Source organism: Antrostomus carolinensis, unplaced genomic scaffold (assembly GCF_000700745.2).
Source record: "Antrostomus carolinensis isolate BGI_N321 unplaced genomic scaffold, ASM70074v2 scaffold43026, whole genome shotgun sequence".
Lineage (NCBI taxonomy): Eukaryota > Metazoa > Chordata > Aves > Caprimulgiformes > Caprimulgidae > Antrostomus > Antrostomus carolinensis.
The window spans coordinates 1-16007 of record NW_010320614.1 but is presented as its reverse complement, the minus strand read 5'-3'; the positions used below and the strand labels follow the sequence as shown (position 1 = coordinate 16007).

The window sequence follows — 16007 nt, the reverse complement described above, 5'->3', positions numbered from 1 at the left end:
CCCCCCGCCTGTCGCACTCGCAGGTCTGTCTTTCACACGAAGTCCCAGATCCTGGAAGAAAATTTGGGGGGATGGAGTCAGGTGGAGGGTGTGAGAGTCAGGGGATGTCTTTTTGGACTGTCCCTGTGGCATACACAGCCTCCCCTGTGTTGAGTTTGGGGTGTCTTGGGTAGTTTTGGTGCTCTGGTGCATGGAGCTACATAGCCAGGAGCCATGCGTGGCCCTGGGGGGACTGTTTAATTTACTTTATCTACCTATGTATGTATAGATACTTGCTTGGATTGTGGGGAATTGCTTTGTTTTGATCCGCTCGCCATGAAACTGTTTGATCTGGGGAAATGAGGGCAGCAGTGCCAGGTCCCCATCCAAGATAGAAGGGTCACCTCAAACCCTCAGGATTTGGCCTCTACAGAAGGGTGAGGCCTCTCCTTTGGGAGGTCTCCAAGCTCTAAATTTCACCCTAGTCCTCGCAAATAAATGTTTGCCCTATTCCTGGCACTTTTCCCTCATTTCCACCCCCTTCCCAGCAAGTGGTTTCCAAGCCAGGATGGTCTAAAGGACATCTTGGATGAGAGGTTTCCTGAGACCATGGATGATTGTGCCTTCCCACTCAACGGAAGGCTTTGACCCCGCCGCTGTCTCTTACCACAGATTATCTGGCTTCCCTGGGTGGAGAATTGGTACTTGACAAATTTGGGGCTGCAGTGAGAGGAAGTCAACTTCTTGTAGCAGCAGTCGTGGGCATGGCAGCACCTGGGAGCACAAGAGTTGTGGTCAGGGCAGGACGGGGCGCGGTGGGGATGATACCACAGTGGTGAACATCTGGTGGTGCACAGCCCCCCGTAAGAAACATCTTGCATTTGTGCCCAGGTTAGGTGCATGGTCATGCAGCAGCCTTGATCTGCAGGAGCAAGAGAAGGTGACTCACACCTTCCTGGCATCGTCAGCGCAGCTTTCTTAATTGCTTTCTCATTGCTCAGCTGCAGTGACTTTGCAGAACACCTAATGGCCGTGTTCAATTAGCCCAGGTGGTGGTTGGATCTGGATGCCTGGCTGCCTGATGCCACAGAAGCAGAAGAAATGCTGATGCACACCATTCCCATCAGCTGAGCAACTTTTAAAGAGATGTTAAGGACAAACAACAATTTTTGCATTGCTATCTCAGCTCCCAGGAGCAAGTGTTCCCCTCGCTGTACCCAGGGAGAGGGAGGTGAGGAGAGCTGGGAGCACCCACTCTGCCTTCACCAGGTCTTGACTCACCAGTCGGTTGCATCCAGGGGCTGTTTGGATCCCCCCCATCCGCAGTAGCAGCCGTAACCGTTGTAGGACACCCATGATTTCCCGGTCTTGTGCTTAATCATTGACCCGAACTGAAGCAGGTTGCAGCTGGCAGGGGCCAGCGCTGTGACTGGAGATGGGGGGGGTTAGAAGCATCAGGAAATGTCACCTCCTCTCCCACCCCTCCAGAGCAAACCCAAGCAGTTCCTCCCTCCCCAACTTCATGGAGAGGAATGGTGAGTGCTGGGCTTTCCCCACCGCCTCGTCTGGCGGGGTGAGAGCTGGCACAGCGGGTACTCACGGCAGAGGAGCAGCAAGAAGAGCTTCATGTCTGGTGGTGGCAGCTCCGGTGTTTGGTGACTCTAATGTGCCACTGGTTGCACCTTTTATGGGCACCGTGTACCCGCTTGGTGAGGCCCCTCCTTTGAAGAACCCGAAATGGGCAAATATTGACAATCCTGGTGATATTGGTGCTGCTACGTGTGTGAGCTTTTCACGGCATTGCCGGTAACCCCGGCTGCAGGATGCTCTACACTGGGGGAGCCCTTTGCAGGGGAGGTTTTGGTGGACTGGGATGTGTGGGGCAGACTGGTGTTGAGTCTGTGGATATCTCAGCATCCTAATGCTTATTGGAACAAAATGGGAGAACTTGAGGGAGAACAGGAACCATCTTGTTCCTGGAACCACCTTTTTCCTGGATGACTATTACTTTTTTGATGTCTTGGTTAGAAAACACCATTCTGTATCATATTATTCCCATCATGATTTACCTGGGCAGGGAGAAAACGCAGCCAGCACAAAGCATCCTCCATTTCTGACTTACCAAAGCAGGTGAGATGCAACACTGTGAGCAGAGGAAGGTCCAGTTTGTCCTCTCGAATGGGCTGCTGCTGAAAGCAGGGCTGAGCGTGCTGGTTCTCTTCTCAGTGGGAACTTACCAGTGCCCAGATGCTCCCTGGATATGGGGATGCTCCATCGCTTTGCCCATGGGCACCGCATAGTCTTGCTCTCAAAACAGAGCAGGCAACGCTCGTGGAACATTGCACGAGGTGTCTGGTTCACTTTATGTAGAAGTAGAATAAGGAAAGGAGCAGAATAAGGGGAAAAAAATGGAATTGGTGTATAATGGAAATTAAAGAAAAAAAAAGAGGATGGTTATGTTGTTTGCTTGGAGAGAACCTCTAAATAGGTGATGCTGAGTAATCACTGTAGCAGTGTGAGTTTTCCTCTTGGCAGATATTGCAGGTGCATGGGGCTCTGTGCTGCTTTGTAGGGGAATCCCAGCGTGGGCAGGCATTGAGCCAGGGGGAGGAAATCCCCCCGTCACTGATGGGGAAACTGAGGCAGGGAACAAGGGTGCGACTTGTGTGGAAATGAGAGAGATGGTGAGAAAAGGGAACTGGGGTCAGGGCCTCAGCAGAATCTCTTCCCCCCTCTGGCACGTGCCATTTGGCTCGTCAGCGATCTGGGCTAATTTTAGTAGACCCCTGGGATGATGGTGGGTTAATTAGCTAAACTGGGGTTTGCCAGCATTCAAGATTTCCCGAGTCCACAGCCAGCTTTTATCACTGGGGTATTTTTGTGCATCAAACTGAGCTGCCAGGTGAAGCCCTCTCTATCCCAACCCCTCTACCCACAGCAGTTTTGCAGTGCCCCTTCTCCAAATGTGAAATAACACCCCCTCAAATCCCAATCCACATCCCTGAGAAGATGTGGATTTTCTTTCTCTTTTGCTGTTTGCAAAGCACAACTTTTGCAGCTCAAATTTATTGCAGTTAACTGAGGGGATGTGTTATCTGAGCTAACACCTCAGCACTTGGAGCTCTGTGTGAATGGATTCATGCAGCCAGCTGTCCTTCAGATAGATACATAAATAGTTAAAATTAATCCAGGATTTAAACAGAGAATGTGTTTCCTGGGCTGCAGTCTGTCTGTGTGATCACCCCTCTCCCGTCTCGGTGAGTATTTGATCCTTGATTTATGCCTTGCAAACAGCAGCTGTTGGGCGAAGGGCTGCTCACTCCTTCCTCATCTCCCCCAGGACTAAACGCTGCTGGATGAGGAGGATGGTTGAGCTTGATGGGTGGGTTATAGCCAAAGAGAAGCTTTTCTGATTTAAAGGATATTTCCTGGTGCCAGGGTGGGAATTACAGCTGCTGGTGCCCAGGGCATCACCCCCCAGGGAAATAGCATTTTGTTGCTGCTTCTGCTCTGTCCAACTCCCTGAAAGGAGACTATAGAGAGGTGTCTGGTGGGTCTGTTCAACCAAGGCCCAAGGGACAGGACAAGAGGAAATGGGCTCCAGTTGTGGCCAGGGCAGTTGAGATGGGATGTGAGGAAGAATTTATTTGCTGCAAGGGTTCTGAGGCATTGGAAGGGGTTGCCCAGGGCAGTGGTGGAGTCCCCATCCCTGGAGGGATTGAAGAGTCGTGTAGACACAGTGCTGAGGGACATGGGTTAGTCGGGGACGGGTCAGTGTTGGGTTCATGGTTGGACTCGATGAGCTTAAAGGGCTTTTCCAATCGAGGTGATTCTGGGATTCTGTGTCTGTATTTCATTGCTGAGCCCCACGAGGGTTTGCAGGGCTGAGACCTCCCAGGGGGTCAACCCAGCTGAGCTGGTCTGCAGGGCAGAAAACCTGCACCCTGAGGATGCTTAGAGGTGGGGGGGCGGGGAGCAGCCACAGCCTGAACTGCCTTTTCCTCGGGGATGCGCTCAGGATTGTTGCAGAATTGGGCCAAAACATTCTTTTCTGGTGAGAAATCTGTTTTCCTCCGCACTGGACATGAGGCAAGAGCGAGCTCCTGGCCACCCTGTCACAGCAAAGCTTGCCAGCACCCGGCCCTCCCACAGCATCGCCCCTGCCCAGAGCCCTTTGCACCAGCTTTGATTTCTCTATCTCAAGGCAACTGCACATTTTTGGAGCCTGAAGGCTCAGAGCTGAGATGGGGGGGACCAGTTCAGGGGTGCAGATGCTTCACTTCTCAGGTGGCTGGGACTAACTTCTGCTGCAATAAAGGGATGATGCTGGTGGGCAACACAGGCAGCTGGGACAGTCGTGTTGTAAATGGCCTCCCTGCCCCGTCGCTTGCTCTGCACTCTGTGTGTTGACCTTTGAGCTGCTGCTGGACTAACCTTAAAAATCTACACGTGCAAAGGGGCTTTTTTATTCCTGCAGTGTGTATCTCCCCATGCTGTGCCTCAGCAGGTGAACCCAGACACAAACCAGGCAGTGGTGAGCTCCTAAATCATTTGGAAAAGTTGCTGCAGGACACAAGAGCTCCCTATTTTTGGTGCTAACTCACTTGCAGGCTTTGGAGATGATGTTCAAAACAGGCTCTCAACTCTGCTGTTCACCTCTGGTTTTTAATTTAATTTAATTTATTTTTTTTCTGGTTATTTCAAATAGGAAACCTAGCTAAGAGGTCAGCTTCTCCTCCCCAGCTGTAAGGGCTGGTCGCTGGGCTCAGCAGAGTCACGTTACACTGAGGACTGATGTTTTGTGCTCTCTGATTTTTATTTTGGAGCAACAGAAGAGAATTTGCAGTGAAGCAAAAAGCTGAGGGAGCTGACAGGGAGCTCGAGCCAAGGGGAAATGAGTGTCACTGAGAGGGCTCGCGCTGGTTTCCATCTCTCCCTTCGCAGCGACAAGGCGCAGGTGTCCGCCCCTCCCTTGTTTTTCTGTGCTGAGACATCACATCTGCGCTGCTCTCCCTCCTCAGATCCAGTGTGTGGTGACGCAACTTCACGGGAGGGTTGTTTTCCTCAGGTTGAACCCAAAAAACCCCAAGAAGGAGACCCACCAGGACTGGGGAACACTCTGAGCGCTGTGCCATCCCTTTGCAAAACCACCTCCAGGCTGATAAGCAAAGAGCCCTTTTTGCATCAACACCGTCCAGCTCTTCCCCGGCACTTGCTGCGACGCCGGAGCAGCGCCCGGCTGCGCGTGCGGCAGAGCCAGGCTGCCCGCTCGCATCTGCAGGCACCTCTTTGGCACCAGGTCCCAGATCCTGCAGGGATCAGAGAGAGAGATAACACATCTCAGATCTTCTTTTTGGGAAGATCCCCAGGATGCTGCCCTGAAAAAGGGCACCACAAAGGAGGGAGATGGTCTGGAAAGAGGCATTCAGGACCGTGACTGTGAGGACTCACTGCAGGTGGGGATTCCTGCCTGGGGCACCAAGAGGGGCTGGATTGGTCCCACGCGGCATCGCCGTGCAGCCAGCTTGGCGTAGCAGCAGGCACGGAGCAGGCAGCACCTGCAGTGACAAGGAGAGCCTGGCCTCACCCCAAATGTGGCACCAGCTGCTCCAAACCTCTCTGAAACGGGCTCTGCAAGCGGGGTGGGAAAAGCCACCAGCATCTGCATCCTCCTCCTGCTCTAAATCACACAGAAACTGCTCTTTCTAGCCTGTCCCAGCACCCAGCCTCTTCTCTGCTTCCCTTTTCAAGCCCTGCCTGGCTCCAAAAGCCCTCGAGCATCCTGGCTGTGGGACTGTCCCTTTCCTCTGGTGCCACCCCATTGACCTGGGGCAGTTGTCACTGGCACAGCCCCACTGCCTACAGGGCTGGAATTAGGGGTGAGCGCCGCCTCACTTCCCCCCACACTCCCCAAAACCTGTTTCTTTCCTGTTAGTGCCCATCCCTACATTTTGCAAAGCTTCAGAGGGTGCTGCTGGGGTTGCTCACAAGCCCTGAGGTTATCCCACGGCCACTGTTAGCCCTCCCAGGGCCAGCATTAGCCCTCCCCAGCAGTGTTGCCTGTACCGGTCCGTTGAAGCCTTTGACACGCCGCTGACGCCCCATCCTGAGTAGCAGCCGTGGGTCAGGTTTCCTACAGTGCTTCCCTCGAGTCCTGGTGCAAACTTGCGTGGGACCTTCCCACGAGCCACGAGCACACCTGGAGTGACCAGAAAATGTGACTTTTTTTTTCTTTTTTTGCAAGTTATCTGTAGAAATGAAACCTGGGGAACCAGAGGGATGAGGAGGGCTTTGCTGGGAGTGTCCCTGTGGAGTGCACAGGGGCTGGGGGACGGTCCCCACATCTGTGGGTCAGGGAATGGCTGCACTTACTGCAGGCAAACAGCACCACCAGTGTCAGCAGGACCTTCATCTTCCTCTCACCCCGGCCTGGGAGGAGAAGCAAAGGACAGACTCAGCCAGGCAGCATGGTGCCACCTTGCAAATCTTAACCCTCTGAAACCAGGTGAAAACACCCCAAAATTAGGAGGGAGGAAGGCAGCTGTGCTCCCTTCCATCTGTCCTGCTGCTTACAAGAAAGCTGGGGAAGGACTTTTCATAAGGGCAGTTAATGACAAAACAAGGGGAAATGGGTTTAAGCTGAAAGAGGGGAGGTTTAGATGAGATATTAGGAAGAAGTTCTTCACTGTGAGGGTGGTCAGACACTGGAACAGGTTGCCCAAGGAAGTTGTGGCTGCTCCTCCCTGGAAGTGTTCAAGGCCAGGTTGGATGAGGCTTTGAGCAACCTGGTCTAGTGGAAGGTGTCCCTGCTGCTGGCAGGGGGGTTGGGACTGGATGAGCTTTAAGGTCCCTCCCAACCCAAACCAGTCTGGGATTCTTGGCTAAAAGCAAACACTTTCTGAAGCTGTCCCACCACCTGAACATCTCCCACCTCCCATCCCACCACTTTTGGGCATCCAGGGATGGCAGAGCAGCCACTCCCCTGGGGCTGCAACTTCCTGGCTGAGTTTTCACCTGAGAGCAGTGACACTGCAAGCAGCACTCCTGCTGCCTCCTCCCAACATCCCCCCACCCCGTATTTCTGTTTCTGCAGCAGCAATGCCACCACCCCATCACAGCAGCGGGGCGAGGGTGGGAGTCACTCACCGAGGGTTCTCTCTGGCTCTCGTTCCTCACTGCCAGCCCCGTCCTCCTGGGGAAAGCTCTGCCTTCCGTGTCTGACCCGTGGGCTACAAACTGGAAAGTGCTGAAATGACTCGTCTGTCCCAAAAAATGCTTTTCAGCTACGCCACTTCCCTCCCTGGCCAAACCCCCCTCCTCTCCCCACGGGCTGCAGCCCGCGGTGACGCAGGGGCCGAGGCAGAGTTTGTGTGAAGTTTGAGGAGGATGATGTTGAGTATTTACGAGGGTTTCTCTCTCTGCCCAGCAGCAGCAGCAGCTCACAGAGGACCAGGGTGGTTTAAGCACATTGTTTATTTTCACACTGGTTCCATTTACAGCAGCACTAAGGTGCTCAGTGCAGGCAGGGACGTAGGACGATCCGGATGCCGAACCCACGCCGCGTGCTCCGGTCTCGTATCCCGGCTCCCATCACCGGCACCGGCGCTTGGGATGGAAGCGGTAGCGTTTGCTGTAGCTCCCCATGTTTCTCTTCAGGCAGAGTGCCAGGCTGCGGTCGCACTCGCAGGAGAGCTGGGCGCACCAGGAGTCTTGTCCTGCACACAGAGGGGAGCCTGGGGTCAGCCCTGGCTTGTTGGGGGGGGTGACACCCCCTTTGCCAGGGTCCTACTTACTGCAGGAGGGGCTGTGGCCGTGCCAGCCGTAGTGGTAACCCTGTGTCTTGGCGTTGCAGTGGTGGCTCAGGAGGCTGTGGTAGCAGGTATCATGCAGCTGGCAGCATCTGTACGGCAGCGTGAGGCTTTGAGGGTTGGGGGTTTGTGGGGTTTTTTTTCTCCCCTACCCCCTGAATTTGAAAGCATACAAGGATATGATCAGGCAGGGAGATTTTTAAGTGGGGTGCTTACCTGTCCGTGGCATCCTTGGGCTGCCCTTTGCCCCCCAGGCCGCAGTAGCAGCCGTAGGAGGAGTAATGCAGCAAAGCATTTTGCCCCGTAGCCTTTGTGATCATCTTGTACAGATCCCAGAGGTTCCCATGAGCTGGGGACAAGCCTGCGGGGGGGAAATCAGTGGGGCTCTGATTCCAGAGCAGCATCCTCATCCCTCCAGCCCCCAATGTGATACCAGGCTGGTGATTTAAATGAGTAGATGCAACTGAGAGGAAACTTATTCCCAGCTTGTTGCAAGAGTTGCATGTTTGGGAGAGGTGGTGATGGGGAAAGGTAAAGAAATCACCATCCTGGTCCTAATTTCCATGGTTATAACTGTACAGAGAGAGCTGTGGGACTGGGGTGAGCGAGGACACTTACCCCAGGCAAACAGCACAGCAAAGGTGAGGAGAGAGTTCATCTTTTTGACAGCTCTGGAAGAGAAAACCAAACCGTTTCCCCATTATATCAACCACTTTCTTTTTCACTTCCCACCTTGTCCAGGGGCAGAGATGCTCCCCGCTTCTGGGGACTGGGGGAGATGAGGGGTGAGGATGTGCCTGTCGCTATCGCTTTGCCACAAAGCATTTGTGCATTGGGGATGGGAATTGGTTGGCAGAAGGGTGGGAAAAAGCAAAATGAAGAGAGGGGAAGAAAAGCTGGAGGAATGAGGGGAATGAGGAATGAGCCCTTGAGGGCTGCACCCCACTGCTCTGCCTCTGGGCTGACATCTCAGGTAGCTTCTCCCTTGCTCCTGTTTTCCCCCCATGGACCTCGCTCCCTGCTTGCACCGTGGCTTTTGGTTAAAGTAGGAAAGGGAGGAAGAGCATCCTGCTTACCTTGGGGAAGCTGCTGCTTGCTGGCAGGGCCCTGCAGAGCTTGCTTTATATAGGGTTTGCTCCCCTCTGTTGGATGCTCGTTTCACCCAAATATTGCTGACTGTTCATTCCTGGAAAGGAGAAGGTGCCGTCCTTCCCCTTTACAGGAATGCAAGAAATCCCCCAGCACCTCAGCTCTGCACCCCACATGCTGCTGGTGGGATGAACTGGCCAAGCAGTGTCATTTCCAGCCCGAGGAGGAAGCCCAGCCTTTCTGCCCCTGGCCAGAGATGCCCCAGGGCCTTTTTCTCTGCGCTCCCCAGCACCGTGGTGCCGTATCGGGGGGGAAATGATGGCCCTGATCCAACTTGTGCATCCTGGCAGCCGTCACCGAAGCGGGTTTGGGGTTTTTGAGGGGTTGTAAGGATTGGGAACTAACTGTCCCTCTGCCACGCTGCAAAGGGGATTGAGAACTTGTCAGTGTTGGGTGGGACTCGATGATTTTAAAGGTCTTTTCCACTCGAGGCAGTTCTGGGATTCCATGAGAGCGTGTTATCAGTTCTTTGGGAAGAGTACGTAAAAGCATCGCTAGATGTGCAGTTCCCAGAAACACGGGGTTACACAGATGCTGGGTGATTAAACACACCCACAGTGAGAGGAGAATGAAGCAGAATGGGTGTTTTGGGAGGAGGGAATGCAATTTCCCTTTATTTCTCTCTGTATGATTTTTTTTCCACCTCCTCATTCCAACCCCTGTGCAGAACTCATCCCTTAAGGAGAAACCATTTAGTCACCTACTTACCCACCCTCCTAAATTAGCATCCACCTTGGGGTGGACGAGGCTTTGAAAACTTCCCTCTTCTGTGGATAACTTCAGCTTTAATTTTAGCCACCATTTTGATGTAAGTGTCAGAGGAGAGTCTCAAATCATCTCCCACACTTTTCTGCTTCTGTTATTCCTGTGAAAACACCTTTAGGCCATATCTTGCCTGCCCCTTAATGCACTGCTTGTGTTTGAGCTCCAGGAGTGAGTTCAGGTAGCAAGAAGGGATGTTGGGAGAAGCCAAAAAACCTGGCTGTCATCTGGGCTTGTCGCTTGGGAATTATTTTGTTAACAAACCTCAGGGAATTTTATTTGGTGGCATTTATTTGTCCTCATTTCTTGATCCAAAGTGCTTCTCTGTAGCTGAGGATCTGGCAGCAGCACTATTGTTGTGCAGTGGGATAGACCTGGCCAGGGAAGGAGTAAATAACCAGCTGTGAATTAAAGCTGCTGTCAGACCTTTGGCTTTTTTGGGGCTACTGTCAGAACCATGAAAATATTGGGGTGTTGGGCAGCTGGTGTGAGATACAAAGTGCTCCCCAAACTCGGCAGCGCAGGTGCCACCGTTGCAGCGCCTCAATCTCAGCGACTCTGACAGAAAAACACCACAGAGAATAATTTTGAATACCTTTTATTTAATTATCTTTGCTGAGAAATGAAATCAGGAGAGAAAAGAGAGCAGGAAGGGACAAAAAAAACCACCCTGAAGCTGATGTGTCTTTGTGGGAACTGAGGGGTCTCCGTCCATAATGGGTGCTCTTCCTCACCCTGAGCATCGCTTTGTGAGGAGCCTTGCTGGCTCTGGCTCTGTTCAGCCCCTACATCAGGCTTGTTTTGCTGTAGCAATGAGGAAAGCCAGTCAATATGGACAAACTCGGGGGCAGGTTTCTCCTCCTCAGCACTGCAGCTTATTTCCTCGGCATTTCAGCTTGAAATAGAAGCGGTAGGATTCATTGTAGGAAGGCAAAGCGCTGGCGAAGCACGAAGCCACCGCCTTGTCACATAGGCAGGTCTCTTTCTTGCACCAGCTCTGCTTGTTATCTGTGGGGCACAAAACACAGTGCTCTGTGGTGGCTTTTCCAGCTGGTGTCAGTGCTGGGGTCCCCTTGGAGCACCCCCAATGCCTGGAGCTGCCTGGGGGAAGCACGTGAAGCAGCGTTCCACGATGCTTGTCCTCTCCAACCTGCCCACATCCCTTGTGATGCCCATTTATTTATTGTATGCTGCGTCCTCCCGTACGCGCTCGACTGGGCATCAGGCTGGTTTGATCCCCAGGGGGGTACCCTCCTGTGTACCCCACTGTGGGGCTGGGGTGTCCCAGGGAGCAGTGCTGGTTCCCCCCCTCTGCAGGACCCCCTGGTACTCACCACAGACGATGTCTCTGTTGGTGATGTTGAAGTGGTAGGAGGTTACCAGGGGTCTGCACTTGCCCTCTCTCAGCGTCCTGTAGCAGCAGTCGTGGGCACGGCAGCACCTGTGGGGACACCGTCTCAAACCGCTGCCCCCAAGCCCTCCCTCACCACACTTGGAAGGTAAAGGAAGGTCCAGCCTCAAATTTAAGGTGACTGGGAGGAGGGGATGACGAGGCAGCAGCAAGATGTGGCTGAGGAATGGTGCAAAACCCCCTCTCGGAGCCCACCAGCACTGCCAGGCTGCAAGTGAGGAGCTTTTTAGGGACCCTTGCGCGCCCAGCAGCGAGTGGTGATGCTTCTCCAGGTACTCACTGGTCGGTGGAGTCCACTGGGGTCCCTCTGCCCCCGATGCCGCAGAAACACCCGTACCAGCTGTAGTAGAGCAGGGCGCTTTTCCCCGTGGTTGACTTGATCATCTGCTCCAGCTCCAAAACGCTGCTGTGAGCCGGCAGCAGCCCTGCAGAGGGGCAGAGGATGGGCTTGTGCTGGTGCGGAGCGAGGAGGCCGGCAGCACTCCCTGCACCTCGCACCAGCCAGAGGAATTAAATAAATCTGGTGTTGCTGGAAAGAAATACATGCTTTCAGGTATGTGAACCACGAGAAACCCCAAAAAACCTCCTCAGGATGATGTCTGGTTTCTGCAGTGACCCGATTTGGTCTGGCAGAAGATATTACTGCTCTCTGTACAGGCTGTGCCACGCTTGCAACCGGCAATGCCACGTTGGCCGGGATCAGCTCTGGGCTTGGCACAGGCAGGAAACCAGGTGACAATAACTATGGATCTGAGCATCCCAAAACCTCACCATCGTGAAGATCTCCAGGACTACAGCAGGGTTACATGAAGCATTAGACAGAAACTTCAAAATTTAAACAAAAACCTGAATTGTGCACAAAGACCCTGGGTTTGTACGTGGGTTTTGCCAGGCAGACCAGATCCCAGCCCGGCCCGGTGAAACCGTGGCACTTACCGCAAGCCAAGAGCACGGTGAAGAGGAGATTCTTCATCCTTAGGCTGGTCCTGGAGGAGGAAACAGCGATGGCAGGTGATGAGCAGCACCCCAGGGGCAGGACAGATGCTGTCCCCATGCCAGCACCGCATGCACGGAGCCGGTTGGGTGACACTAGTGTCACCATGGATATAGAGCATTGTGAAGGTACCGCCGTGCCCAGCGCACGCAACTGATTCCCAGTGGGGTCTTCTGACTCCGGTTTTGGGATGTGGCGCTTGGCAGGGATGTGCAGAGGGACACAGTGGTTGTCCTGCCTGGGGCTGATGGATCAGCTCACCGTCTGCAGCCTCCCACCACCGCCCAAGCTGTCTGAGGAAATAAGTGGGCAATAAAATCCCCCCTTCTCCTTACCCCGCCTGGACTTCGCAGCTCCACGACGGTCAGTTTAGCCAGTTCCCTTTATCTAGATGGCGAGGTCCACCCCCTCCTCTATCTGCGCTGACGGCACCGCTCGTGGCAGAGCAGGTCTCACTGAGTGCCCCTCGGTGAAGGAGAGAGTTCCCATCCTTCCCCTTCACAAGAAACACAAGTTTCCCCACAGCAGCGTGTCACCAGCAATGCTCCCTCCGTCACCTTGCTCCTGCTCATCATCTGGGTGCAAAGTTGTCTCCATCTTGGGTTGATGTGGCCTCTAGATGAGGCCAGTCAAGGTCTTGGCTGTGGTTTTAGAAGCTGTGGGGTTTGATGGCTGGAGAGAACAAAGTGGTTTATGCCCAGGAGGTGCTGAGCTGGCACCGTGGAGGTCGTTGCGTCCTTGTTCCAACCGTGGAGGTGGCACTTTGGTGTCTGTATCATCCCAAGTAGGTGCTTGGTTTTGCCAGCTCACGCTCTGCAACCTTAGGGGTGGTTTTTCTTGGGTCTTCTCCTTGTGATTGCATCCCCAAATCCAGGTCCACGTCCAAATCTGACCACACCAAATGGTGAGAGGAGGTGACAGGAGGATGGCTAACACTGCCGTGTGGTTTTGTGGGTTTGTAGTTTTCCTGTCCTGCCCTCAGGAGTGTGTGGGGAAGGGGTCTGTGAAATTAAATCATCAGCAGAAAAGGCTGGAAATGCCATGGAAACCCAACTTGAAATGCTTTTTGAATACAGTTTATTTCATCACCATAACTGAGATGTGATACAAAGACACAAGGGAGGTAGAAAACCCTGAGGAGATAAGAAACAAAAGCTGCTGTCTTCCCTGGAAAACCCTGGGGCTGAAAGCAAACAGGCACACAAAGGCAGGGCTCCGCCCTCGGTAATTAACCACATTTCTGGGAAGGGAATTCAGGGTGGAGGATTGTAAAAAATAGCTCAGGGGTCTGTAATCAAGAAGAAAATCCCTTCTTGAATTTCTTGAGAGCCACCAAAGCTGCTTGCTGGGAGGGATGTCACCTCCTGGTTGTCCTCCACGGCGGGTAGAGATGTCTGTCCTGATTTTCTTCCCTCTAACCTTTTATTTCCTGCTGTCAAGTGGGATAAAAACCCACCCAAGCCCATTATGGAAGGGATGAGGAGCAGCACCTCGCCTGCCTCCCCCCGCTCAGGCACACAGAGCTCCTCACCCGCTCGCCGTCTGTGTGGGAAACCATCTCAAAATGCCACAGTGCAAACTGACGGGCATCGCACCGATCCCAAATCCCTTGCTTTCCCCACCTGCCTTTTCCATGAAGCCATGGCATCCCTGATGATTCATCACCCTCTTCCCACCTCATCCACAAAAACCTGCCATTACAGAAGACTTTCCCCGTTGTGGTGTTGGTTCTCCGCGCCGCTCGTGTGCTTTGGCGTCGCGCTTTGGGGTGGGTTTGGTGCTGTGCTGGCTCCTGATCTCCTGGGAGAACTGATCTGCAGTCTCCTGCTCTTGGATTTTTGCTGTAGAGTTTGGTTAAACCTGTGTGAAAAGCATCGTCCAGGGGCCTAAATGGAGAGCTGGGATCACACTGGGATCACTCAGAATGGGGATCCACGGGTGGATTTAACCAAATTGCCCAATTTAAAGCCCCTAGAGTATCTCAGGAGAGCGAGCACACAAAGCTCAATCCTCTTTTCAATCGAACCACAAACCTGGGAGGGTACAAACCACCTATGGAAATTATTATTCCATTAGAAATACGGAATTTTTCCGCCTTCCTATGGAGCCAAGATGGGTATTGATGGACACATCAGTTTGTTCAGGGCCTTATTGCAGTGTAAACATGCCCGGTGCTTTGATCTGTCTTTGGTGCCTATCACTGAACATCCCGTGGACGGGCTGAGCTGACACCCAACTGATTTCCTGACCTTCTTAGTGTGCGGGGGACGCCTTGATCTTCCCCTATCTGCAGGGTGGAGATCCCCAATTCAACGGTAGATAAGTTATCTGAAGTTATTTATTGCTTGTTTCTTGCTGCCTTTGGTGGGCATCTGTTAGTGGGAGAAGCATCTGGTTAATTAGAATTGGGTTTTAAAAAGGAATTAACGGGGAGAGATGGAAATGTCAGAGTTTGGTGGTGTGTTCCCACAATGACAACTGACTCAAGGATTGTTTATAGCCCTGGGGGGATCAGGACTCCCACTCCCTGGCAGCGCACACCCGGATGCCAAGCTGGTAGGCTGAGGCTTTCCTGGTACAAAGAAAACTTTAAAAAGTTCCCCAGATAAGTTGTTTTAAGTCCCTGGATGATCTTGTGTGTAAAGTATAATTTTTTTTAAAGGTGTTCTCACCAAAATGAACGAGTTTGGTGTTTATTTGTCCAGGTTTATTCAGCACTCAGGTGACGCTGTTCAGTCACACCGTCATGACCCTCAGCTCGTGGTGGGGTTAAAACCTCATCCTCTTGTTCCCATTCTGCTGGGTTTGCTCAGGAGAGGGTGTAACGCTGTATTTTGAAAATTTCAGGGTTTAAAAAACAAACAAAACAAAAGGGTTTTGGTCCTCAAAGCAGGGTGACAACAGTCTGGTTTTGCTCTGGGTGGGATGGGGGAAACGAGAGCTTCTGCAGGAGGGATGGGAACAACTCGGTGTCACTCACCTACAAGGTTTGGAGCAGCTGTTTGGGAGAGGACCCTGCTGTCACCACCCCTGCTCACCCTGTCCCCTTGTTTCCCTCAGGATGAAGCCTCCAGCCCCGCTCAGGACTGTCACCTGTCACTGTCACCGTGCCATCGAGGCGACGCTGCATCCTGTCCCTGCGAGCCCGTACAGGGGCACAGCAGCCCAGGTATGTCCCTCCTGTCTGTAACAGTGTGTCACATCCGTCCGGGGGCCTTGTTACATCCCCTGGGCTCACACAGGACATCACAGCCATCCCCAGAGCTCACTATGTCCCTCAGACCCACACAGGGACATTACGGCAGTCCTCAAGGCTGTGTCCCTCAGACCCACCTGGGGACATCATGGCGGTCCCTGGGTCTCACTATGTCCTTCAGACCAACACAGGGACATCACAGCCGTCCCCAGGGCTCACTGTGTCCCTCAGACCCGCACAGGGACATCATGGCCATCCCTGAGTCTCTCTATGTCCCTCAGACCCATATGGGGACATCACAGCCATCCCCAGGGCTCACTGTGTCCCTCAGACCTGCAAAGGGACATCATGGCCATCCCCAAGTCTGGTTATGTCCCTCAGACCCATATGGGGACATCACAGCCATCCCCAGGGCTCACTGTGTCCCTCAGACCTGCAAAGGGACATCATGGCCATCCCCAAGTCTGGTTATGTCCCTCAGACCCATATGGGGACATCACGGCGGTCCCCAGGTCTTTCTGTGTCCCTCAGACCCATATGGGGACATCACGGCGGTCCCCAGGCCTGGCTGTGTCCCTCAGACCCACACCAGGCTGTCTGCCCATCCCTGGGCCCATCCCACAGGCCGCTGTCGCGCAGCCAGGCCAGGAACCCCAGGAGCCCCGGGACACAGAGCGATGGCGCGGGGGGACCCGGCCCCGCCAGCCC

At 53.5% G+C, this 16007-nt stretch overlaps 3 protein-coding genes across 3 annotated transcripts in view; all 3 read right to left on the bottom strand.

The window, feature by feature from the left end:
* Nucleotides 1–1607, bottom strand: part of PLA2G2E (phospholipase A2 group IIE) — a 4146-nt gene extending 2539 nt beyond the window's left edge. The window contains exons 1-4 of the mRNA XM_010169641.1: nucleotides 1580–1607; nucleotides 1261–1408; nucleotides 647–753; nucleotides 9–51 (exon numbers count right to left, since the gene is read on the bottom strand). Of these exons, the coding sequence (XP_010167943.1) occupies nucleotides 9–51; nucleotides 647–753; nucleotides 1261–1408; nucleotides 1580–1607 (326 nt within the window). The remainder of the gene's footprint in view (nucleotides 1–8; nucleotides 52–646; nucleotides 754–1260; nucleotides 1409–1579) is intronic.
* A 5962-nt stretch (nucleotides 1608–7569) lies between these two features.
* Nucleotides 7570–8445, bottom strand: LOC104526238 (basic phospholipase A2 homolog). Its single transcript, XM_010169639.1, has 4 exons — nucleotides 8406–8445; nucleotides 8004–8148; nucleotides 7773–7879; nucleotides 7570–7694 (listed from the first exon to the last, which is right to left on the bottom strand). Exons 1-4 carry the CDS (start codon nucleotides 8443–8445, stop codon nucleotides 7570–7572), a joined length of 417 nt encoding a protein of 138 aa, XP_010167941.1.
* A 2115-nt stretch (nucleotides 8446–10560) lies between these two features.
* LOC104526237 (phospholipase A2, membrane associated) lies at nucleotides 10561–12082 on the bottom strand. The gene is made up of 4 exons (XM_010169638.1): nucleotides 12046–12082; nucleotides 11390–11534; nucleotides 11033–11139; nucleotides 10561–10706 (listed from the first exon to the last, which is right to left on the bottom strand). Exons 1-4 carry the CDS (start codon nucleotides 12080–12082, stop codon nucleotides 10561–10563), a joined length of 435 nt encoding a protein of 144 aa, XP_010167940.1.
* Between the last annotated feature and the right edge of the window lie 3925 nt (nucleotides 12083–16007).